Genomic DNA, 25,984 nt, shown 5'->3' on the forward strand with positions numbered 1-25,984 from the left:
TTAAATTTACTACATTGTAGCTTCATCGCATGCCCCCCAGTCCTAGTATTTTTGGAAAGCGTAAACAGACGCTTCACATCTATCAGTTCAATTCCACTCATTATTTTATAGACCTCTATCATATCTCCCCTCAGCCGCCTTTTCTCCAAGCTGAAGAGCCCTAGCCGCTTTAGCCTTTCCTCATAGGGAAGTCGTCCCATCCCCTTTGTCGCCCTTCTCTGCACCTTTTCTAATTCCACTATATCTTTTTTGTGATACGGCGACCAAAATTGAACACAATATTCAAGGTGCGGTCACACCATGGAGCGATACAAAGGTTTATCACATCCTGATTTTTGTTTTCATTTCCTTTCCTAATAATACCTATCATTCTATTTGCTTTCTTAGCTGCAGCACACTGAGCAGAAGGTTTCAACATATCATAAACGACGACACCTAGATCCCTTTCTTGGTCAGTGACTCCTAACGTGGAACCTTGCATGACGTAGCTATAATTTGGGTTCCTCTTTCCCACATGCATCACTTTGCACTTGCTCACATTAAACGTCATCTGCCATTTAGATGCCCAGTCTCGTAAGGTCCTCTTGTAATTTTTCACAATCCTCCCGCGATTTAACGACTTTGAATAACTTTGAGTCATTTATTTTTGTTACATTTGTACCCCGCACTTTCCCACTCATGGCAGGCTCAATGCGGCTTACATGGGGCAATGGAGGGTTAAGTGACTTGCCCAGAGTCACAAGCAGCTGCCTGTGCCTGCAGTGGGAATCGAACCCAGTTCCCTGGGACCAAAGTCCACTACCCTAACCACTAGGCCACTCCTCCACAAATGCAATTACCTCACTAGTTATTCCCATCTCTGGGTCATTTATAAATATGTTAAAAAGCAGCGGTCCTAGCACAGACCCCTGGGGAACCCCACTAACTACCCTTCTCCATTGAAAATACTGACCATTTAACCCTACTCTGTTTTCTGTCTTTTAACCAATTTTTAATCCACAATAGAACACTACCTCCTATCCCAGACTCTCCAATTTCTTCTGGAGTCTTTCATGAGGTACTTTGTCAAACGCCTTCTGAAAATCCAGATACACAATATCAACCGGCTCACCTTTATCCACGTTTGTTCACCCCTTCAAAGTAATGTACTAGATTGGTGAGGCAAGATTTCTCTTCACTAGTGTAGTTCAGGCTCAAAACACAAAATAAGCCTGCCTTCCCTCACAGGCTGTCCAGCTCAAGTTCAAACAAAGCAGCTCAGGGCTAAATAAGTTAGGTCTACTTCCCTAACAGACCAAAAGATGAGAACATAAGAGTAGCAATACGGGGTCAGACTAGGGTTACCATACGTCCGGATTTACCCGGACATGTCCTCTTTTTGAGGACATGTTCGGGCATCCAGAAGGGTTTTGGCCAGCCTGCCCATTTGTCCGGATTTCTGGACAAATGGGCGGGCTGACGTGCGTGTGGCGGACCTCCCCTCCCCTTACTCATGATCTTCCCTGGTGGTCTAGTGACTTCGGGGCAGGAAAGAGCCCCCTCTTTCCTTCCCGGCACGCTGCTCTGCATCCTGTATGCTGCCTGGGACGGTCTTGGCGAGATTCAAAATGGCCGCTGAGAATTGAGGTCTTGCGAGGCTGCTTCAATTCTCGGTGGCCATTTTGAATCTCGCCGAGACCGTCACAGGCAGCATACAGGATGCAGAGCAGCGCGCCGGGCAGGAAAGAAGGGGCTCTTTTTTTTTTTGTTTGTTTGTTACATTTGTACCCCGCGCTTTCCCACTCATGGCAGGCTCAATGCAGTGGGCAATGGAGGGTTAAGTGACTTGCCCAGAGTCACAAGAAGCTGCCTGTGCCGGGAATCGAACTCAGTTCCTCAGTTCCCCAGGACCAAAGTCCACCACCCTAACCACTAGGCCACTCCTCCACTAGACCACCAGGGAAGATCATGAGTAAGGGGAGAGGTGGTGACAGGGCCGGGGGGAGGGGAGGTGAGGTGGTGACCAGAGGGAGGGGAAAATGCGACAGGGGGCGGGGCAAGGTGCGAGAAGGGGTGGGGCGAGGTGTGGAAAGGGGCGGGGCAAAGACGTGAAGGGGCGGGGCAAGCGTCCTCTTTTTTTAAGGACAAAAAATGGTAACCCTAGATCAGACCAATGGTCCATCTAGCCTAGTATCCTGTTTTCCAAACAGTGGCAAAGCCAGGTCACAAGTACCTGGCAGAAACCCAAATCCGTTGCAACATTCCACACTACAAATCACAGGGCAAGCAGTTGCTTCCCATGTCTGTCTCAATAGCAGACTATGGCCTTCTCCTCCAGGAATTTGTCCAAACCTTTTTTAAACCCAGATATGCTAACCGCCGTTACCACCTCCTTTAGGTATTTCGGCCTGCCGAAAAGAATATTCAAGCCGATGCTCTCTCCAGGGCCTTTAACCCTCCCGAAGAGCCCGAGGAATCCTACCCTATGTTAAACCTGGCCTGTATCGCCTCTGCAACTGTAACTTCGGCCACCTCTAAGACCTCCGTTCCACCATAGGCTAGGAAAAAAGTTCTCAAATAGGGACACTCTTCCACGTTTGTTGGTAACTCTGGCTTCTCCCAGTACTATTGGTGGCCACGCATGGCTCAGGATATTTTGCATTTTGTTTCCAGCTGTCCCGTCTGTGCCCGAAACAAATCCTCTCCTGGCAAGCCATGGGGATGTTTACAGCCGTTACCTGTTCCACAGCTTCCTTGGCAAGAGATATCCATGGACTTTGATACCGACTTACCACCGTCCCAGTCACACGGTCATTTGGGTGGTAGTGGACCGGTTTTCCCATATGGCTCACTTCGTCCCCATGCAATTCCTTCCAACATTTACCTGAACCCAGGTGGAAATTAAATTAGGGTTTTGTTTTAATTGGAGGGGGGGTGAATGTTTATGGAGGGATTCAGTGGTGGGAGGGGGGAGGGGACGGAGGTGTCCGGATCGCGCTCAAGGATAGAATGGAGTTGTTCCCCCCCCTTTTTTTCCTTCTTCTTCCTGTTGGGAATGCAGAGTTGGGGACGGGTGGGGGCAGATGATTTCTGGTTTGCAGGTTACATTGGTAAAATTTGGGGAGCGGTTAGCTCTACGGCACCTCGAAGGGTATAGGAAACTGTTGGGGATGTTATAAGGAACAAAACATTCCCCTTCTTTCCGAGTGTTGACTTTGAATTTATGAGATATACACTTTGAGGGATGGGTAGAGCTGAAATAAGATGGGAGAAGACAGGGCTTGGTAGATATGATATCTTGGAGGTATCTGTCTCAGGGTCCAATGTAACTGTTTCTAATGGTTGGGAATATATTGTTTGGACACAGTTTAGGAAGGGATGGGGTCGGGTGGGGCGGAGGGAGATGATATATAACTTGGGACGGTTGCTCAATAGAATGCTGTAATTTACTGGATGTTTTACAAACTGTTGAAATGTTGCTGACGAAGTATGTGACTGATTTGTCCAATAAAAAGATTTAAACATAATTGGAGGGGAGTGGAAACTAAATTAAGGTTTTGTTTTAGTTGGTGGAGGGACATTGATTAAATTTTTGGCCTACCCGCTTTGTTCTAAATTCACCCAAAATTGGATGTCTGGCTACACCACTGGTCTGAGATAGTTTCTCGTCTCATATTTAGCATTTCTTTATTTATGTGTGTATATGTGTACACATCTGTGTTTGTATCTGTAAGAAGTGCTCACAGGGTAATGTAACAGAAAATTGTTTCTCAGAAAGATAACTCCTCTCCTTGCCCTACCCATGTCCCTTTGACATCTAGATATAGTTGGTGTCACATGGTGTAAATCGCTCCTGCTCTTAAAATGGCATTTACATCTGTAGGCCTCTCAAGATTTGAAAATGTTGCCATTTACAGATGGGGCTGCTTCTAAAATAAGAGCTTATGAGTATTAGACATGTGTATCTGAAATGTCAAATGTGTATTTCACACATATTGTTATGATGATCATTTACATTTTTGCAAATGAGCAAACTGTCCATCATTTCACAGCTGCAGCACCTCCCCTTAACTATATATTCAAACTATAATCACCTCTGCTCCTTATCCCCTGCCATTTTTGTTTTTCATTTTATTCACTAGGTTGTCTGTCCTTCAATAAACAAGATAAAGGCCGCAGGAAATTCACGATGACACAAGAAAAGAAACAAGCAAAAAACCGTCACCAAAACTAGCCACAGAAAAGTGAGCTATCTTTTTAGCCCTCGTCAGATCACATACTAAATCCCTGGCATTAGAAAACCATGCATTATGCATTCAGGTCTTAAGCGCACTTTTCTGCATCTGGGTTTAACAGTGCCTTCATTACCCTTGGATATATAAGAAACATGTGTTGATGTATGTATTTTGTAATCCATTCTGGTATTTTCAGAAGGATGGACTAAATGTCCATGCAGCTTTTCATATGCGTAACATGCTGGCTGTGCACTAAAGCCTACAACAGTTCATTTAAATTGGCCTCTGCTCAATGGTGACGTTTGTAGACTGCAGTCATAAGCTTGTACATTCAAATCCTGAGAAGTCCAAATGGATAAACAATCAGTGACAAGTAAGAAACCTTTAGCTGGTCCTTGCCTTGAACTCTCCTGCAACCTTCAAGTTCCAGATTATGAGCTTAACAGCAGCATCCATAGGGAGGGGCCCAGTCTTCGGAGGAAGGGAAGTAAGATTTTAAAAACTGAACCAACTGTTTAAATCACTCACTTTGGGAAAATTGTAGTCATCAGTGCAGATGCATACCCAGGCTTGCAAACACCTTCTGTGAAATTGGCATACTTTGCTGCCAGCTCCACTAGTCTGTAGAAAAGAAAGTAAAATGAGGACTCAAAACTGTTTAGTTAAAAAAAAAAATAAAGTAAAGAAATCAGTTTCTTTCTTGCTTCTATCGTTACAATTTTTGGTCCTATTTCTTTTTGCTTTAAAATAAATCAACACCACAAAAAAATTTTTTTTTTCAAAAAATGTTCAGACCTTCGGGAGATATTTATCTAACATTGTTCCAACAGATACCAGTATTAGATATTTGTCAGTGATCAATTTTCAAATTATTTTTATCATTTTTAATTTCTCTATTAAATAAAAAGTCCAAAGACACGTACGGTCCCTATTTACAAAGCTACTTGGCAATGTGTTGGCATTACCGTACCGCCAGCCGCAGCGCAGCTTTGTAAACAGGGGGGTTAGCTTCTGTTGCAGCGCTTCCAAACTTTTCAGGAGGCTCAACATTTATCTGACATGCTGCTTCAGGGATAGTAATCCCTGAAAATACCTATATTTGCATGTCCAATTTAACATCCACTTCTGCATTCAACAAACATTACAGCACACTCTTAACTCTCCAAGATGATAGTGGCATTTTTAAAAACTTTATATTTATATCTGGAGATTAGCTGATCATTCTGAGCCAATGCCTTAATGGCATCCAAACCAATTCTTCATTTAGACCCAAGGTACCACCATGTTAAGCTCAAAGATCCAACACTGATCTTCATAATTCAACTGACATTCATTATCTCCTCCTTCCCATCCCTGCTGAACACCATCAGTTTTTCTCCAATGCATGTCTCCCTGACAGTATCCTGTTTCAAAAAGCCAGTGAGAGGCTAAAGGGGCAATCAAAGTGTCAGTATAAATGTGGGATTTATTTTCATTTGAATGCAATCCTACTTTTTTAAGTAGTTCTTCCCAATAAATGAGACTGTTGTATGGACAGAGTATTATGTAGATCACATATGCTTGGAATAAACTCCCTGAGCCCATACACCAAGCCCCCCTCCCTGCCCAACTTCAAATCCTTGCTCAAAGCCCACCTCTTCAATGTAACTTTCGGCACCTAACCATTATTCATCTATTCAGGAAATCTAGACTGCCCCAATTTGATTGACTGCACTTTTTTGTCCTTTAGATTGTAAGCTCCTTCGAGCAGGGAATGTCCTCTGTGTTAAATTGCACAGTGCTGCGTAACCCTGGTACCACTTTATAAATGTTAAGTAGTAGTAATATATGATATACTGCAATTAGTCTGAAAAAGTGGCTTCAATGGATAATAGTAGGATGGATCCAAAATGTCCCCCATTTACCAATCAGATTTACATTTATATAAAGTAGAAAAATGTGTTCCTATAGTTTTACTTCTTTGCAATGCAATAATCTAAAAATATGCCAATGTTTATGTACCAAGTTCCTAATGGTAGAAAATAGAGAGAAGTACAAATGTTAAAAGACCTTCCTGGAAAAACCTAGGGGGTCTTTTACTAAAGGTTAGCTCGAGTTATCTGCAGCAGGGTCCATAGGAATAAAATGGGCCCTGCTGCAGTTAAGCTAATCTTTTGTAAAAGACCCCCCTAGCTCTTAAATAAGCCTGTCTCACAACTAAGTACATAAGTAATGCCATACTGGGAAAAGACCAAAGGCCCATCAAGCCCAGCACCCTGTCCACGACAGCGGCCAATTCAGGTCAAGGGCACCTGGCAGCTTCCCAAACGTACAAACATTCTATACATGCTATTCCCGAAATTGTAGATTTTTCCCAAGTCCATTTAGTAGCGGTCTATGGACTTGTCCTTTAGAAAACCGTCCAAACCATTTTTAAACTCTGCCAAGTTAACCGCCTTCACCATGTTCTCCGGCAACGAATTCCAGAGTTTAATTATGCGTTGGGTGAAGAAACATTTTCTCCGATTTGTTTTAAATTTACTACACTGTAGTTTCATCACAAGCCCCCTAGCCCTACTATTTTTGGAAAGCGTGAACAGACGCTTCACATCCACCTGTTCCACTCCACTCAATAGGAAAATCTCTTTGCTGCCAGCAATACCTATGCTTGAAATTTAAAGTCAGATAAAGTAGAGCACAGGCATCTTAGATGTAAAATTGATTATACTCACTTTCATTTTCCTATGGAAGTAAGTACCATGTAAATAAACTCCATCCCTTTTAAAAATATGTATATTCAGTTACAAGTGGTTTGTGCAGACAACAAGATTAATCAAACAAGCCACCAAGTGACAATATTTGATGCTACCAGGATATTTCCCAGTCCCCAGATGGCTTACAATCTAAGCAGAAGCGTAGTCAGGTTTTGACATCAGGAGGAGCAGACCTTATGTAAAACATGCGGCAGTGTGAAGCTGAAGGGCCGATCCGCACAGGTGCTGTTTCATTCAAAATCTGTTGGGGGGGGGTGGCCGATCCCGATGCACCCCCCCCCCAGTTACGCCTCTGAAGGGTCCTTTTACTAAGCTGCAGAAGAAATTAGCATGGGCCCATCCTAATATCTTCTGCGTAAAAAAAGGAGACAGCGCAGCACAATTCCTGCATTAGCTGCCTAAAATGGAAATGGGTGGAAGCTGAGCATGACATGCGTGGATGAAGAACTGGTCAGCTCTGACACAGGTTGGTACTGTGCACTAGCTCTCATGACTACCGATAGCACAGCCGCAGTTACCGCCTCTCAAGAGAAGGCAGTAACTGCAGCTTTACTATGGACAATCCAGCATTGAAGCTACTGTCATTCCAACCATGACAACCCCCTCTAATCTCAGTTCCTACCCCTTAACCCTCCCCCCTCTGCACAGGTGAAATTCCATGATACCTGCTGCATACATCCAATAACACCCATGTGCATCTTATCCCTCCCAAAACATATGCAGTCCCCCCCCTACCAAGGCTCCTCTTGAGGTTGCAACCCCATGAAAAACACAGCCCCTGAAGGAAAACCCTCCCCTCCTCCATCCCTTCTGGATTTTCCTGGGGGGGGGGGGGGGGTCAACATTGGTGGTGCAGTGATCCCTGATGGCAGCGATCCTCCTCCACTGCTGCTCAGGTTATTTATTTTAAAAATATATATCCCACTCTATCTGAAATTCTAGGCGGGGTACAAAACACATACACATTAACATACAAACACTAAAGACAATATATAATTAAACATTTCTTAGTACTGCTGTAAATATCATCTGGTCAAAAAGAAAACTGGTGCCTGAGTTGGTGCTGGGATCCAGAATGGTGCTTATCCCATTTTGGATCCCAGCACCAACCCAGGCATCAGCAAAGAAGGATCGCTGCCCGCCAGGGACCACTGCACCACCAGTGTCGACCGCATGGGGGTGAGGGGGTACGGGGAGGGTAGGATTCAGGGGTGGGGTAGAGTTTGTGCATGGAAGGGTCAGACCATTAAAGGGGGAGGGGAAACCACATGATCACCTGTGCAGGTGGGAGGATAGGACAGAGGGCCTTGGAGCACGGGATCAGTTGGAGCAGGAATGGACTGCAATGCCCAAAGGTCATCTTGACAGTTTGCGTTGGGGCTGCATTATATGCATGCACCAATAGTGGTGCCTGAATGCTGTGTGCCATGTGCGGTAAATCCAGTGCAGAAGCAGGTCACTCCCCTTGCATTTCTTGTACAGGTTTGCACTTATTACATTTTAATCCTTGCTGTTTATGTGCATTAAGTTCAAAATCTACCACACCTTGATAAAAAGAACCTCAGGAAATGAAGACTTTGCGCATCATTTATTTTTTGGTTCCTGGTTGCTTTCTTTTTATTCTTTTTATTTTCAGGCACTGAGCCTTAAGTAGTTGATTGGCTTGTTCTGTCATAGCATCATGTCTTTCTATACAATACAATAAAAAATGTATATTCTGCTACATACCATTGCTGGTTCCATATAGATTAGAATAATTAAAAGAGACTAGGCAACTCGAAACATCAAAATTAAACAAATAGTAAAAACCTCATACATATAACTATAATATAATCCAAACAAGTGTTTTTTTTAGCAGTTTACAAAAACATAAATAATTACAAGTTAATCTTACTCCAATGGAAACAAATTTTTGCATTGTGCTGAAACAGAAGCAAAGCCATAGCAAGGATCGATTTATATCTAATTCTTTTGGGCACAAGAAACTGCAATAAACTTTGCTATCACAACCTAAGAGATTGACCCAATTTCCCCAGCAGATAACGTCATGTTCTGAACAGTCTTTCGAGTTAGTAAGTTTAGATGTTGTGGAAGTAGTCACACCAACGGATTGAGTTTGGTCAAATTTTGTGATACCGAGTATGAATGAGTTTTCAAGTTTATATGATAAATTCCACAAATCTTGTTGTCAGCTAGATATTTGCCCAAGAACGGTATTGAATACTCCTTCTTTAACTCTTAAGATCCGGCTCTATACTACAATTGTAGACCATTAGGTAGTAGGTCAGTTCCATGTAATTAGGGTGCTATTTTATTGAAGTCTCCTACTTTAGACCAGACTCAAGCTCGTAATTATCATCCTATAGCAAATATCCCATTTGTTTGTTAAAATTATAGAAAGTGTAGTAGCGAGACAGATGGTGGACTATTTAGATTCAAACAAATCCGCAGTCAAGCGGATAACTCGAACGCCCCACGGGAGAATGCAGGTATAGAAGAAAGTGGGATGTTTCACCATGGCAAAACAAAACCTGGAGAAATGGATCTTAAAAGTACTTGTTTATTGATGAAAAAAAGGACTTGACACAACCGTTGTGTTTCAGCCGTTAGGCCTGCATCAGGAGTCTACAAAACACACATATATACAAATAAAAATTGAATGAAAATTAAAATTAAATAGAGATTAAATAAAAGCAAACCTAATATAAATAAAGATGCAAACACCAGAGTATTAAAAGCAAATGGTAATGGAAAATATTACAGAATAAAAATTAGTAAAATATTACGATAATCAAAAACATGTATAAATAGACAGTTAAAGCATAAATAAACATGTATATACATCAGTTGCTAAATACAAGCCATACGGACAAAGATATGTGTATGAACATAAAATACTAATATTTCATAAAAAATATATACAATAAGTTACAGAAAAATGATAAGTAAAATATAGAAATTAACTATACAAAGCTTATAAATAAAATATAATGTATGGAGTATATTTAATAAAATATGTCTGCACGATGTATTAAAAAATTAACAGACAGTAATCTTTTTATGAAAAACTGTACGCTTGAATATACTTATATATATAAGTATATTCAAGCGTACAGTTTTTCATAAAAAGATTAGTCTGTTAATTTTATATATATTCCATACATTATGTTTTATTTATAAGCCTTGTATAGTTAATTTCTATATTTTATCATTTTTCTGTAACTTATTGTATATATTTTTTATGAAATATTACTATTTTACGTTTTATGATAATACGGTCAGGGACGCCCAAATCTGGAAATTTAGGTCGACCTTAGAGATGGTCGTCCTTAGACTTGGTTGTTTCTGATTTTTGGCAATAATGGAAACTGAGGACGCCCATACATGTCTTTGCAGACACTATAATATGTGAAGCCTGCTACAAACCTTGACTCAGCCATACTTCATCCTGTATGCTTAGATATTTTTATGGTTCTAGATTTTTCATAAATTTGTACTTATTCTCACTGCCTTGTTTGCAACACTGTTGTTTACATTCTGTATTGTTCTACCATTTCTGAAAGAAATGCTATAACATTTTAACTTTCTTTTGTTTTTGTGCTGTTTGAAATTGTTCCCACACATACCTACTAAGGGTCAATTCCTTTATCGCTGCTATTTTGACTGTTTTTCTTTCTCTATTGTTGAGCACTAGTGTCCACATATCCTCAACCTCTTCTGCTTGCCAAGGTCCAAACTTGAGACTGCAATCTACTCCAGTTCATCCAAGAAGTCTAAGGCATCCAGAGCAGACCTCCTTCTCAAATGGGTAAGCCCGGCTACAAAGGGAAGGTGTTTCAATAGGACGCCTTGTCTCAAACCGGTGAAGATCATAACAACTTAAGCGAGAATTTAGGGTCCAAATGGAATTCTTCACACCTGATACCAGATGACCCACGTGAACAATTGACTGACACACCAATGTGGACTCACCAGTTCGGCCTGCTCCTGTCTCATCTGGATACTTCTGCATTTGTACTCTTACTCTACATCATCTTTCCTCCAAGCACATTCTTCCTGCGCAATTTGGGACTCTTGACATAATGACATACTAATGAACTTGGTTTTCTACTGCTTCTATTGAGGTACTGATAGCCTCTAGCCTTGCCTCTGCCTCCAGTCATCCAAAAGCTCTCACAGTTGGAGACTTGGTGCACTGGAAGTACTACACCAGCCACCCCCACCAGTCCCAATGATTGCCACTCCTCCTAAACCAATAGCCACCACTTCCTGACCTGATACCTATGTCAGAAGGGCGTACTCCAAATTTAAACAAAGAAAAACAAACAGCTGTCCTGTTAAACTATTTTCCTTTTGAGAAGGTCAGTCTGTAATGAGCTAAGTTATGTGAAATGTTCAGCATGTATAGAAAAGATATTGCAAGTTAGCTAGAAGGAATAAGAGATGTGAAATTTTTTTTAACAGGATTGTATAAGGATTGTATAGTTTCAGAACAGTGACCCCTACAGTTGCATTGTCATGACAGGATATTTTGTCATGTTTGATAATGCTTCTGTCTACATAATTAGATTTTTTACATATACCTTGAACTATGCAAAGAATGAAATCTGAAGAACTCCCTTAATGGCATGTTACTATTGAAGTGGACAATTATTAGATGGACTGTTTAAGTAACTGGAAACCATGAGAAGCCTTCAGTAGAAGTCTCCTAGATGTCTTCCATGTGAACCCCTGCCTGCCTGAGTGAGCCTGCCCGAGCAAATCCCCTGCCTGAGTGAATCTTTCAACAGTATACAGACTGCTGTTTCACAATACCCGAACCACCTACACTGACCTATGAAAGCCTCTGATGCAAAATTGTCTACTCATCTGTTATGATTCTGCCGGTTTGGCTGAGGGGGAGGGGGGGACGTCTCTTCTGATTGGCTGCCAGTGGTTGTGCTGACGTCAGGGGATAGTACTTTAGCCTGCAGCGGAAGAGTTTCTCTGCTTTTGCGTTACTTACTTGGTGGTGACAGGAAAGCCTGATAGTTTTCTCTCAGAACGTGATCTAGGTTCTGACAGGGATCTGTGTTGTATTAGAGTATTCTTTTCCTTCCCTCTGAGTTAGCTGCTGCTGTGTGTGTGTGTGCACAGTAGCTCTGTAATCAGGGTCAGCTGCTCGTTTGTTTAGTGGGGGCTGGGCATTGCTCAACCTCCGGCCTGCTGGCTCAGTGAGTTTAACCCTTTGTGTACTGTGTGTATTGTATTCCTGCCTCTGCCAGTGTGTTTGTTGGATGGGCCCCGCTCTGGGGAGGGGAAGCCTTCTCTCTGATTGTTTGTTGATTTATGGCACTCTCTCTCTCTGCTGGCTCTACAAGCTTAACCCTTTGTGTTCTGTGTGCCTCTGTCTACAGTGGGTTTGAGGCAAAGGCTTTCTGCCTTCCTTTTGTGTCTGGTTCCTCTGGCTTCTGCCTGGGGCTCCTACCCTGGTGGAAGGGGGGGGGGGGGTTGCTGTGTTAGTTCCCCTGTCCTGCGCTAGTCCCCTGGGTGGGCGTGGCCCGCTCTGGTCCTTTGTTTCCCCCTCTGCCCTATTGCTGGTGTTCAGCACGTGTCTGGCATCTTGGGGCCCTCTGGGATCTTTCACCCCTCCCTGTGTGTGATTGGGTTCCAGTTCAGCCGTGAGGCTCGCACGAGTGGCTCTGTGTGCGTGGGTTCCGGTTCGGCCGCGAGGCCCGCCTGTATGCCTATTTCCCTTCTTCCTGAGGGACTGTGGGGAGGGGTAGCTTAAGGGGTATTGTGTAGCTGGGGTGTGCGGTGGTGGGTCAGTCTCCCCTTGGCCTGGGTCGGCGCCCTGCTGGCCTTGGCCAGGGCTCAAGGGCTCACGACCAACCCAACGGATTACAGAACGCAAAAGCCATGAGCTCGACCGATCCATCCCCCATGCAGCTGCTCCAGCAATTGCATGCTCAGCTACAACAGGTATCGGGAGTCGTGAACGCACTGTCTCAACGGGTAGACACGCTGTCACGGGGGCTGCGGAGGGCCCGCCAGCTTCTACTCCGCAGGGTTCCCACGCATGCGGCCGAGGGATTCGGGTGGCTACGCCCCCGAGGTACGAGGGCGACAGTAAGACCTGCCGGGGGTTCCTCAATCAATGCCAAATTGTCTTCGAGTTGCAGGCCCGGGATTTTCCTTCAGATTGGGCGAAGGTGGCTTATATTATCTCTCTACTGGCAGGCCCCGCTCTGGCCTGGGCCTCGCCCTTATGGGAGAAGAAGGATCCCCTCCTGGATAATTTGGCAGAGTTCTTGAAACAATTTCGGCTCATCTTTGAGGAACCCGGGAAGCCCGCTTCGGCGGCGACTCAGCTGTTGAACCTACATCAGGGGCGACTCTCTCTGGGTGAGTACGCCGTCCAGTTTCGGACCTTGGCCGCGGAGCTAGGTTGGGATAACCCAAGCCTGACTGCGGTATTCTGGCATGGGGTCTCGGCCAACATTAAGGACGAACTCACAGGCCGGGAGATGCCCTCAGATCTGAACGACCTCATCCGTCTCTGCACCCAGGTGGACATCCGGTTCAGGGAGCGGGACTGTGAACGTCGCGCTGGTCAGCAGGTTGCAGGGGCTAACTCGAGGAGCTCGCACAAGAGCATTGCTTCCCCGTCACTGGGTGTGCCCGACGGGTCTGAACCTATGCAGGTTGACCGGGCGGCCCAGGAGAGACAGCGGAGACGCTCTAAGGGGCTGTGCCTGCATTGTGGAGTGAAGGGGCACTTTGTCCGTGAGTGCCCGAAGAGAAAGAAGTCGGGAAACCAGCAGCCCTGATACCGACTAGGGAGACCGGGTCAGGGCCAAAGTCTGTCTCCCCTTGGATGCAGGTTTTGGTGCCAGTTCTACTGGCGATTAAGGATACCCCTTGTTTTGAGGCGCTAGTTGACTCGGGGGCGGGAGGCAACTTTATCAGCGCGGACCTGGTGCGGGTTCATCAAATTCCTACGATGGAGTTATCTCAGTCCATCACTGTCTCAGCGGCTTGGGGACTGGTTCGGGGAGTTCTCCGCTCCAGGACCGTGCCTATGACCATACGGGTAGGAGTCTTACACAAAGAAGTTATCTCCTTCTACGTCCTTCCGTCGGCCACTGAGGCCATAATCCTGGGATTACCCTGGCTTCGCCTGCATAACCCTTGCATTGATTGGGCCCGGGGTGAATTGACAGCATGGGGCCCGGGCTGCCAGAAGGTCTGTTTGGATAAGATCTCGCCAGCCCCAGTGACGCTTCCTTTGGATCGAGCCAATGTTATGTTACCGGGGCCCTACAGATCCTTTGGAGATGTTTTTTCCAAACAGCAAGCAGAGATTCTGCCTCCTCATCGCTCCTATGACTGTGCCATAGAGCTACTACCTGGCACTGAACCTCCCCGTGGCCGCGTATACCCCCTATCCCGGCCAGAGACTGTAGCCATGTCCCAGTATATTCGAGAGAACCTAGCTCGAGGCTTCATCCGGCCCTCTAAATCGCCCGCGGGGGCTGGATTCTTCTTCGTGGAGAAGAAGGATGGGGGGTTGCGCCCCTGTATTGACTACAGGGGACTCAATGCCATCACGCGGAAGGACAAATACCCCCTTCCCTTGATTTCTGAGATGTTTGACCGCCTCCAGGGGGCCCAGATCTTCTCCAAGCTCGATCTCAGGGGGGCCTACAACCTTGTGCGGATCAAGGAGGGGGATGAGTGGAAGACGGCGTTTAACACCCGCGACGGGCATTACGAATATCTGGTAATGCCGTTTGGACTTGCTAATGCTCCAGCCATCTTCCAAGCCTTCATGAATGACATCTTCAGGGATCTCCTGTATACGTTTGTGATGGTCTACTTGGACGACATTTTGATTTTTTCAAGGGCTGAGGAAGAGCACCAGGAGCACGTGAAGACCGTATTGCAGCGGTTGAGGGAGAACCACCTCTATGTGAAATTGGAAAAGTGTGAATTCCATCGCTCCGAACTGCTCTTCCTGGGGTACATCATTTCTAACCACAGGCTGCGTATGGACCCCAGTAAGCTGACAGCCATCCTGCACTGGCAGCAACCTACAGGGCGTAAGGCTCTACAGCGCTTCTTAGGTTTTGCAAACTACTATAGGCAGTTTATTTGGAATTACTCGTCCCTGACTGCCCCTCTTACTGCCTTGACTAAGAAGAACGCTGACGCTCGCAACTGGTCGCCTGAGGCGTGTCAGGCCTTTGAGAATCTGAAACAGGCATTTGTTGGAGCTCCAGTGTTGCGCCATCCCAACCCGACAAATAAATTTTTCGTGGAAGTGGACACATCATCGGTTGGCGTAGGAGCAGTGCTGTCCCAGGCCCACCCCAGTGGGAAACTTCTCCCATGTGCATTCTTCTCTAAAAAGTATACCCCTGCCGAGAAGAATTATGCGAATCTGAAACAGGCATTTGTTGGAGCTCCAGTGTTGCGCCATCCCAACCCGACAAATAAATTTTTCGTGGAAGTGGACGCATCATCGGTTGGCGTAGGAGCAGTGCTGTCCCAGGCCCACCCCAGTAGGAAACTTCTCCCATGTGCATTCTTCTCTAAAAAGTATACCCCTGCCGAGAAGAATTATGCCATTGGGGATCAGGAGCTATTAGCCATTAAATTGGCCCAGGAAGAATGGCGTCATCTGCTGGAAGGGGCGCAGGAGCCCTTCACGGTGTTCACGGACCATAAAAACCTGACTTATTTACGAGAAGCGAGAAGGCTGAATCCTCGCCAGGCCCGGTGGGCACTATTCTTCTCCCGCTTTGATTTCATTCTGACTTATCGTCCAGCGGAGAAGAACATCAAGGCAGACGCCCTCTCCAGGTCCATGGAGGCTGACCTGGAGGAAGAACCCCTGCAGTATGTAATTAAACCCGATGTCATTGTGCCCGCGATGACCTTTGTGCCACCCCGGCTGAGAGAAAAGACACTCCAATGGGGGCATGCCTCTCGAATGGCAGGACGTCCCGGGATCCTGGGAACCAAGCGGTTCATCTCCCAGCAGTATTGGTGGCCTTCACTTGATCGGGATGTGCAGGAGTTTGTGGCTGCGTGTCCTGAGTGCGCCCAGCATAAAGCTGACCGTCGGAGACCCCAGGGGTTGCTGATGCCTTTACCGGTACCTGAGAGACCGTGGACCCACATTGCCATGGACTTTGTTATGGATCTGCCCAACTCTGAAGGGCACACAGTTGTCTTGGTAGTGGTGGTTCGGTTTTCTAAAATGGCCCACTTCATACCCATGCCTACCCTTCCTTCGGCAGTGAAGCTGGCACAGTATTTCATCAGCGCTATTTTTTAGTCTCCATGGTCTGCCAGAATCTATTACCTCTGATCGAGGAGTACAGTTTGTCTCAAAGTTCTGGAGAGCCCTGAATCGGGCCCTTGAAATAAAGCTGAACTTTTCGTCGGGATATCACCCACAATCCAATGGCCAAACAGAACGAGTGAATCAATGCTTGAAGCAATTCCTGCGGATGTATGTCAATGAGCACCACAATGACTGGAGTCAGCTGCTGCCTTGGGCAGAAAGCGAATGCTACATACCTGTAGAAGGTATTCTCCGAGGACAGCAGGCTGATAGTTCTCACTGATGGGTGACGTCCTCGGCAGCCCCTCCAATCGGAATCTTCCTAGCAAAGTCCTTTGCTAGCTCTCGCTCGCCCACGCGCACTGCGCATGCGCGGCCGTCTTCCCGCCCGAAACCGGCTCGAGCCGGCCAGTCCAGTATGTAGCAAGACAATACACTTCAAGGGAAGACACAACTCCAAAGGGGAGGCGGGCGGGTTTGTGAGAACAATCAGCCTGCTGTCCTCGGAGAATACCTTCTACAGGTATGTAGCATTCGCTTTCTCCGAGGACAAGCAGGCTGCTTGTTCTCACTGATGGGGTATTCCTAGCCCCCAGGCTCACTCAAAACAACAACCATGGTCAATTGGGCCTCGCAACGGCGAGGACATAACTGAGATTGACCTAAAAAATTTACCAACTAACTGAGAGTGCAGCCTGGAACAGAACAAACAGGGCCCTCGGGGGGTGGAGTTGGATCCTAAAGCCCAAACAGGTTCTGAAGAACTGACTGCCCGAACCGACTGTCGCGTCGGGTATCCTGCTGCAGGCAGTAATGAGATGTGAATGTGTGGACAGATGACCATGTCGCAGCTTTGCAAATTTCTTCAATGGAGGCTGACTTCAAGTGGGCTACCGACGCAGCCATGGCTCTAACATTATGAGCCGTGACATGACCCTCAAGAGCCAGCCCCGCCTGGGCGTAAGTGAAGGAAATGCAATCTGCTAGCCAATTGGATATGGTGCGTTTCCCTACAGCCACTCCCCTCCTATTGGGGTCAAAAGAAACAAACAATTGGGTGGACTGTCTGTTGGGCTGTGTCCGCTCCAGATAGAAGGCCAATGCTCTTTTGCAGTCCAATGTGTGCAGCTGACGTTCAGCAGGGCAGGAATGAGGACGGGGAAAAAATGTTGGCAAGACAATTGACTGGTTCAGATGGAACTCCGACACGACCTTTGGCAGAAACTTAGGGTGAGTGCGGAGGACTACTCTGTTGTGATGAAATTTGGTGTAAGGGGCCTGGGCTACCAGGGCCTGAAGCTCACTGACTCTACTAGCTGAAGTAACTGCCACCAAGAAAATGACCTTCCAGGTCAAGTACTTCAGATGGCAGGAATTCAGTGGCTCAAAAGGAGGTTTCATCAGCTGGGTGAGAACGACATTGAGATCCCATAACACTGTAGGAGGCTTGACAGGGGGCTTTGACAAAAGCAAACCTCTCATGAAGCGAACAACTAAAGGCTGTCCTGAGATCGGCTTACCTTCCACATGGTAATGGTATGCACTGATTGCGCTAAGGTGAACTCTTACAGAGTTGGTCTTGAGACCAGACTCAGACAAGTGCAGAAGGTATTCAAGCAGGGTCTGTGTAGGACAAGAGCGAGGAGCTAGGGCCTTGCTGTCACACCAGACGGCAAACCTCCTCCACAGAAAGAAGTAACTCCTCTTAGTGGAATCTTTCCTGGAAGCAAGCAAGACGCGGGAGACACCCTCTGACAGACCCAAAGAGGCAAAGTCTACGCTCTCAACATCCAGGCCGTGAGAGCCAGGGACCGGAGGCTGGGATGCAGAAGAGCCCCTTCGTCCTGCGTGATGAGGGTCGGAAAACACTCCAATCTCCACGGTTCTTCGGAGGATAACTCCAGAAGAAGAGGGAACCAGATCTGACCAGGGGCGTATCTGGACTCCGGCGGTAGGGGGGGCCAGAGCCAGAGGGAGGGGGCACATTTTAGCGCCCCCCCCGCCCCCCCCCCCCCCCCCCCGCCGCCGCCGCCGCCGCCGCCGAGCCCCCACCGCCACCAATAACTTAGTCTCTCCACCCCCCTCCCGCCGCCAACCCTCCCCCGCTACCGTTCTTACTTTTGCTGGCGGGGGACCCCAACCCCGCCAGCCGAGGTCTGCTTCCACCTGCCGCTGCCTTCAAAACTTCTTCTTCAGCCGGCGGGGGACCCCAAACCCCCGCCAGCCGCCCCGCGCTGTTTAAAATTCATCTTCGGCCTCCGTGGCCGTGCTGCTGGGATAGGCGGCGCTGTTGAAATCCACTTCGGAGTCTGACGTCGCAGCACGTACAACGTACAACGACGTCAGACTCCGAAGTGGATTTCAACAGCGCCGCCTATCCCAGCAGCACGGCCACGGAGGCCGAAGATGAATTTTAAACAGCGCGGGGCGGCTGGCGGGGGTTTGGGGTCCCCCGCCGGCTGAAGAAGAAGTTTTGAAGGCAGCGGCAGGTGGAAGCAGACCTCGGCTGGCGGGGGTTGGGGTCCCCCGCCAGCAAAAGTAAGAACGGCAGCGGGGGAGGGTTGATGGCGGTAGGGGGGGCCAGGGCAAAATCTGCGGGGGCCCAGGCCCCTGAGGCCCCACGCAGATACGCCCCTGGATCTGACGCGGCCAAAAAGGAGCAATCAGAATCATGGTGCCTCGGTCTTGCTTGAGTTTCAACAAAGTCTTCCCCACCAGAGGAATGGGAGGATAAGCATACAGCAGGCCCTTCCCCCAATCCAGGAGGAAGGCATCCGATGCCAGTCTGCCGTGGGCCTGAAGCCTGGAACAGAACTGAGGGACTTTGTGGTTCACTCGAGATGCGAAGAGATCCACCAAGGGGGTGCCCCACACTTGGAAGATCTGGCGCACCACTCGGGAATTGAGCGACCACTCGTGAGGTTGCATAATCCTGCTCAGTCTGTCGGCCAGACTGTTGTTTACGCCTGCCAGATATGTGGCTTGGAGCACCATGCCGAGACGGCGAGCCCAGAGCCACATGCTGACGGCTTCCTGACACAGGGGGCGAGATCCGGTGCCCCCCTGCTTGTTGACATAGTACATGGCAACCTGGTTGTCTGTCTGAATTTGGATAATTTGATGGGACAGCCGATCTCTGAAAGCTTTCAGAGCGTTCCAGATCGCTCGCAACTCCAGGAGATTGATCTGTAGACCGCGTTCCTGGAGGGACCAGCTTCCTTGGGTGTGAAGCCCATCGACATGAGCTCCCCATCCCAGGAGAGACGCATCCGTTGTCAGCACTTTTTGTGGCTAAGGAATTTGGAAAGGACGTCCCAGAGTCAAATTGGACCGGATTGTCCACCAATAGAGGGATTCGAGAAAACTCGTGGACAGGTGGATCACGTCTTCTAGACCCCCAGCAGCCTGATACCACTGGGAGGCTAGGGTCCATTGAGCAGATCTCATGTGAAGACGGGCCATGGGAGTCACATGAACTGTGGAGGCCATGTGGCCCAGCAATCTCAACATCTGCCGAGCTGTGATCTGCTGGGACGCTCGCACCCGCGAGACGAGGGACAACAAGTTGTTGGCCCTCGCCTCTGGGAGATAGGCGCGAGCCGTCCGAGAATCCAGCAGAGCTCCTATGAATTTGAGTTTCTGCACTGGGAGAAGATGGGACTTTGGATAATTTATCACAAACCCCAGTAGCTCCAGGAGGTGAATAGTCATCTGCATGGACTGCAGGGCTCCTGCCTCGGATGTGTTCTTCACCAGCCAATCGTCGAGATATGGGAACACATGCACCCCCAGCCTGCGAAGTGCCGCTGCTACTACAGCTAGGCACTTTGTGAACACTCTGGGCACAGAGGCGAGCCCAAAGGGTAGCACACAGTACTGGAAGTGGCGTGTGCCCAACTGAAATCGCAGATACTGTCTGTGAGCTGGCAGTATCGGGATGTGTGTGTAGGCATCCTTCAAGTCCAGAGAGCATAGCCAATCGTTTTGCTGAATCATGGGGAGAAGGGTGCCCAGGGAAAGCATCCTGAACTTTTCTTTTACGAGATATTTGTTCAGGGCCCTTAGGTCTAGGATGGGACGCATCCCCCCTGTTTTCTTTTCCACAAGGAAGTACCTGGAATAGAATCCCAGCCCTTCTTGCCCGGATGGCACGGGCTCGACCGCATTGGCGCTGAGAAGGGCGGAGAGTTCCTCTGCAAGTACCTGCTTGTGCTGGAAGCTGTAAGACTGAGCTCCCGGTGGACAATTTGGAGGTTTGGAGGCCAAATTGAGGGTGTATCCTTGCCGGACTATTTGCAGAACCCACTGATCGGAGGTTATGAGAGGCCACCTTTGGTGAAAAGCTTTCAACCTCCCTCCGACTGGCAGGTCGCCCGGCACTGACACTTGGATGTCGGCTATGCTCTGCTGGAGCCAGTCAAAAGCTCGCCCCTTGCTTTTGCTGGGGAGCCGCGGGGCCTTGCTGAGTCGCACGCTGCTGACGAGAGCGAGCGCGCTGGGGCTTAGCCTGGGCCGCAGGCTGTCGGGAAGGAGGATTGTACCTACGCTTACCAGAAGTATAGGGAGCAGTCTTCCTTCCCCCGAAAAATCGTCTACCTGTAGAGGTAGAAGCTGAAGGCTGCCGGCGGGAGAACTTGTCGAATGCGGTGTCCCGCTGGTGGAGAGACTCTACCACCTGTTCGACTTTCTCTCCAAAAATATTGTCCGCACGGCAAGGCGAGTCCGCAATCCGCTGCTGGAGTCTATTCTCCAGGTCGGCGGCACGCAGCCATGAGAGCCTGAGCATCACCACACCTTGCGGCCCTGGACGCAACATCAAAAGTGTCATACACTCCTCTGGCCAGGAATTTTCTGCACGCCTTCAGCTGCCTGACCACCTCCTGAAAAGGCTTGGCTTGCTCGGGGGGAAGAGCATCAACCAAGCCCGCCAACTGCCGCACATTATTCCGCATGTGTATGCTCGTGTAGAGCTGGTAAGACTGAATCTTGGCCACGAGCATAGAAGAATGGTAGGCCTTCCTCCCAAAGGAGTCTAAGGTTCTAGAGTCTTTGCCCGGGGGCGCCGAAGCATGCTCCCTAGAACTCTTAGCCTTCTTTAGGGCCAGATCCACAACTCCAGAGTCGTGAGGCAACTGGGTGCGCATCAGCTCTGGGTCCCCATGGATCCGGTACTGGGACTCGATCTTCTTGGGGATGTGGGGATTACTTAGTGGCTTGGTCCAGTTCGCAAGCAATGTCTTTTTCAGGACATGGTGCAAGGGAACAGTGGACGCTTCCTTAGGTGGAGAAGGATAGTCCAGGAGCTCAAACATTTCAGCCCTGGGCTCGTCCTCCACAACCACCGGGAAGGGGATGGCCGTAGACATCTCCCGGACAAAGGAAGCAAAAGACAGACTCTCGGGAGGAGAAAGCTGTCTTTCAGGAGAGGGAGTGGGATCAGAAGGAAGACCCTCAGACTCCTCGTCAGAGAAATATCTGGGGTCTTCTTCTTCTTCCCACGAGGCCTCACCCTCGGTGTCAGACACAAGTTCACGGACCTGCGTCTGCAACCGCGCCCGGCTCGACTCTGTGGAGCCACGTCCACGATGGGGGCGTCGAGAGGTAGACTCCCTCGCCCGCATCGGCGAAGCTCCCTCCGCCGACGTAGTCGGGGAGCCCTCCTGGGAGGTGGCCGCAGTCGGCACCGCACGCGGTACCGACGTCGGGGACCTCACCCCGGTCGATGGGCCAGCCGGCGCCACGCTCGACGGTACCGGAGGCGCAAGCACCGCCGGTACCGGAGGGGTAGGGCGCAACAGCTCCCCCAGAATCTCTGGGAGAACGGCCCGGAGGCTCTCGTTCAGAGCGGCTGCAGAGAAAGGCATGGAGGTCGATGCAGGCGTCGACGTCAGAACCTGTTCCGGGCGTGGAGGCTGTTCCGGGCTGTCCAGAGCGGAGCGCATCGACACCTCCTGAACAGAGGGTGAGCGGTCCTCTCGGTGCCGATGCCTGCTGGGTGCCGACTCCCTCGGCGACCCAGAGCTCTCGGTGCCGACACGGGGAGGGGACCGGTGTCGATGCTTCTTCGACTTCTTCCGAAGCATGTCACCGGAGCTCCCCGGCACCGACGAGGAGGACGTAGAATCCATCCGTCGCTTCCTCGGGGCCGAGACCGAAGAGGGTCGATCTCGGGGGGGCTGTACCGCAGGAGCCCTCAGGGTAGGAGGAGACCCACCCGAGGGCTCACCGCCACCAGCAGGGGAATGGACAGCCCTCACCTGCACTCCACTCGATGCACCACCGTCCGACGACATCAGGAGACGAGGTCCCGGTACCACCGACGTCGATGCAGCTATCCGATGTCTCGGCGCCGATGCAGAGGGCCGATGCCTCGATGCACTCGATGCACTGGAAGCCAAGGGTGAAGGTCTGGACGCTGATGACGTCGATGCACACGATGACCCCGGTGCCGATGCCGACGAAGAGCCCGAGAACAAAACGTTCCACTGGGCTAATCTCGCTACTTGAGTCCGCCTCTGTAACAGGGAACACAGACTACAGTTCTGGGAACGGTGCTCGGCCCCCAGACACTGAAGACACGAAGAGTGCCTATCAGTGAGCGAGATTACCCGGGCGCACTGGGTGCACTTCTTGAAGCCGCTGGAAGGCTTCGATGTCATGGGCGGAAAAATCACGCCGGCGAAGTCAAAATCCGAAATGACGAATTTGGAGCACCAAAACTTTAAGGGAGAAAAAATCTCGACCGAGGCCGAAAGAAGGCCTACCCCGACGACGAAAGAAAACTTACCGGGGCAAAAACTGGAAATACGGGAAGGGAAAACGAGACCCAAGGGGTTTTTCGGAGCACTTCCCGACAACTTTACAGAACTTTTCCGAAGAAAAACACGTCAATATAAAACGGACGCGCGAGGTCGACTCTCCGGGGCTCGACACGACAAAAAACACAGCCGTACCGAGTGCGGACGAAAGAAGACTGGCCGGCTCGAGCCGGTTTCGGGCGGGAAGACGGCCGCGCATGCGCGGTGCGCGTGGGCGCGCGAGAGCTAGCAAAGGACTTTGCTAGGAAGATTCCGATTGGAGGGGCTGCCGAGGACGTCACCCATCAGTGAGAACAAGCAGCCTGCTTGTCCTCGGAGAATTCGCTCATAACCGAGTGAGCTCAGCCACGGGCGCTTCACCCTTTTACATCGTATATGGACGACATCCGCGGATACCAGCCCCCTTGAAAACCAACTCGGATGTCCCGGCAGCGGCCGATGCGGTGACCTCGCTCCAAACAATTTGGTCGTCAGTTCAGAAAGCGCTGCGAGTGACCTCCGCTCGTATGAAACGCCAAGCGGATTGGTCTCACAGAGTGGAACCGCGCTTCCAGCCTGGCGACTTGGTGTGGTTGTCGTAATCTTCGTCTGAAGATCCCCTCCTCCCGCTTTGCACCTCGATTTGTGGGCCCGTATCCCATTGTGAGGCAAGTGAATCGGGTCTGTTATCAGCTAAAGTTACCACCTACATTACGGGTACATAACACCTTTCATGTGTCCTTGCTGAAGCCTGTGATTCTGAGAAAAAAGGCTTTGCCCGCGTTGCCTGCTAGTCCAGCCATCTCAGCCTCCCAAGGGGAATACGAAGTCCGGGATGTCTTGGATGCAAGGCGCTTCCGGGGACATCTCCAGTATCTCATTGCGTGGAAGGGATACGGACCGGCAGACAACTCCTGGGAGGACGCTACTCATGTCCACGTGCCAGTCCTAGTCAGACGGTTCCATTGCCTTTTCCCTCACAAACCTAAACCTCGTGGACGGGGTAGGGGGGGCCCTTGAAGGGGGGGTGATGTTATGATTCTGCCGGTTTGGCTGAGGGGGAGGGGGGGACGTCTCTTCTGATTGAGGTGTTGATGCCCCTGTACAAGTCGTTGGTGAGGCCCCACCTGGAGTATTGTGTTCAGTTTTGGAGGCCGTATCTTGCTAAGGATGTAAAAAGAATTGAAGCGGTGCAAAGAAAAGCTACGAGGATGGTATGGGATTTACGTTAGAAGACGTATGAGGAGAGACTTGCTGACCTGGACATGTATACCCTGGAAGAAAGGAGAGACAGGGGTGATATGATACAGACGTTCAAATATTTGAAAGGTATTAATCCGCAAACGAACCTTTTCCGGAGATGGGAAGGCGGTAGAACGAGAGGGCATGAAATGAGATTGAAGGGGGGCAGACTTAAGAAAAATGTCAGGAAGTATTTTTTCACGGAGAGGGTGGTGGATGCTTGGAATGCCCTCCCGCGGGAGGTGGTGGAGAGGAAAATGGTAACAGAATTCAAACATGTGTGGGATAAACATAAAGGAATCCTGTTCAGAAGGAAGGGATCCTCAGGAGCTTAGCCTTGAATGGGCGGCAGAGACGGTTGGGAGGCGGGGCTAGTGCTGGGCAGACTTATACGGTCTGTGCCAGGGCTGGTGGTTGGGAGGCGGGGATAGTGCTGGGTAGACTTATACGGTCTGTGCCAGAGCTGGTGGTGGGAGGCGGGGCTGGTGGTTGGGAGGCGGGGATAGTACTGGGCGGACTTATACGGTCTGTGCCCTGAAAAAGACAGGTACAAATCAAGGTAAGGTATACAAAAAAAACTAGCACATATGAGTTTATCTTGTTGGGCAGACTGGATGGACTGTCTAGGTCTTTTTCTGCTGTCATCTACTATGTTACTATGTTACTATGATTGGCTGCCAGTGGTTGTGCTGACGTCAGGGGATAGTACTTTAGCCTGCAGCTGAAGAGTTTCTCTGCTTTTGCGTTACTTACTTTGTGGTGACAGGAAAGCCTGAGAGTTTTCTCTCAGAACGTGCTCTAGGTTCTGACAGGGATCTGTGTTGTATTAGAGTATTCTTTTCCTTCCCTCTGGGTTAGCTGCTGCTGTGTGTGTGTGTGTGCATGTAGCTCTGTAATCAGGGTCAGCTGCTCGTTTGTTTAGTGGGGGCTGGACATTGCTCAGCCTCTGGGGCTCTGGGCTGAGTGAGAGCGTCCTCCTTTATTTGTTTTAAGGATTTCTCTTCCCAGTGTCCCTGCTGGCTCAGTGAGTTTAACCCTTTGTGTACTGTGTGTATTGTATTCCTGCCTCTGCCAGTGTGTTTGTTGGATGGGCCCCGCTCTCGGGAGGGGAAGCGTTCTTTCTGATTGTTTGTTGATTTATGGCACTCTCTCTCTGCTGGCTCTACAAGCTTAACCCTTTGTGTTCTGTGTGCCTCTGTCTATAGTGGGTTTGAGGCAAAGGCTTTCTGCCTTCCTTTTGTGTCTGGTTCCTCTGGCTTCTGCCTGGGGCTCCTACCCTGGTGGGGGGGGGGGGGTTGCTGTGTTAGTTCCCCTGTCCTGCGCTAGTCCCCTGGGTGGGCGTGGCCCGCTCTGGTCCTTTGTTTCCCCCTCTACCCTATTGCTGGTGTTCAGCACGTGTCTGGCATCTTGGGGCCCTCTGGGATCTTTCACCCCTCCCTGTGTGTGATTGGGTTCCAGTTCAGCCGTGAGGCTCGCACGAGTGGCTCTGTGTGCGTGGGTTCCGGTTCGGCCGCGAGGCCCGCCTGTATGCCTATTTTCCTTCTTCCTGAGGGACTGTGGGGAGGGATAGCTTAAGGGGTATTGTGTAGCTGGGGTGTGCGGTGGTGGGTCAGTCTCCCCTTGGCCTGGGTCGGCGCCCTGCTGGCC

At 49.4% G+C, this 25,984-nt stretch overlaps 1 protein-coding gene across 6 annotated transcripts in view; it reads right to left on the bottom strand.

The window, feature by feature from the left end:
- Nucleotides 1-25,984, bottom strand: part of ST3GAL3 (ST3 beta-galactoside alpha-2,3-sialyltransferase 3) — a 389,817-nt gene that overhangs the window by 266,118 nt on the left and 97,715 nt on the right. For 4 of the 6 annotated variants that reach the window (XR_003942436.1, XM_030205792.1, XM_030205793.1 and 1 more), the window contains exon 4: nucleotides 4,743-4,835. The exons of the other annotated variants lie outside the window; for them this stretch is intronic. Coding sequence is in view for 3 of the 4 variants with exons in the window: in XM_030205792.1 (XP_030061652.1) it covers nucleotides 4,743-4,835 (93 nt within the window). In the remaining variant the exon portion in view is untranslated. The remainder of the gene's footprint in view (nucleotides 1-4,742; nucleotides 4,836-25,984) is intronic. 6 annotated transcript variants of the gene reach the window in all.

Source organism: Microcaecilia unicolor, chromosome 6 (genome assembly GCF_901765095.1).
Source record: "Microcaecilia unicolor chromosome 6, aMicUni1.1, whole genome shotgun sequence".
In the NCBI taxonomy this organism is placed as follows: Eukaryota; Metazoa; Chordata; class Amphibia; order Gymnophiona; family Siphonopidae; genus Microcaecilia; species Microcaecilia unicolor.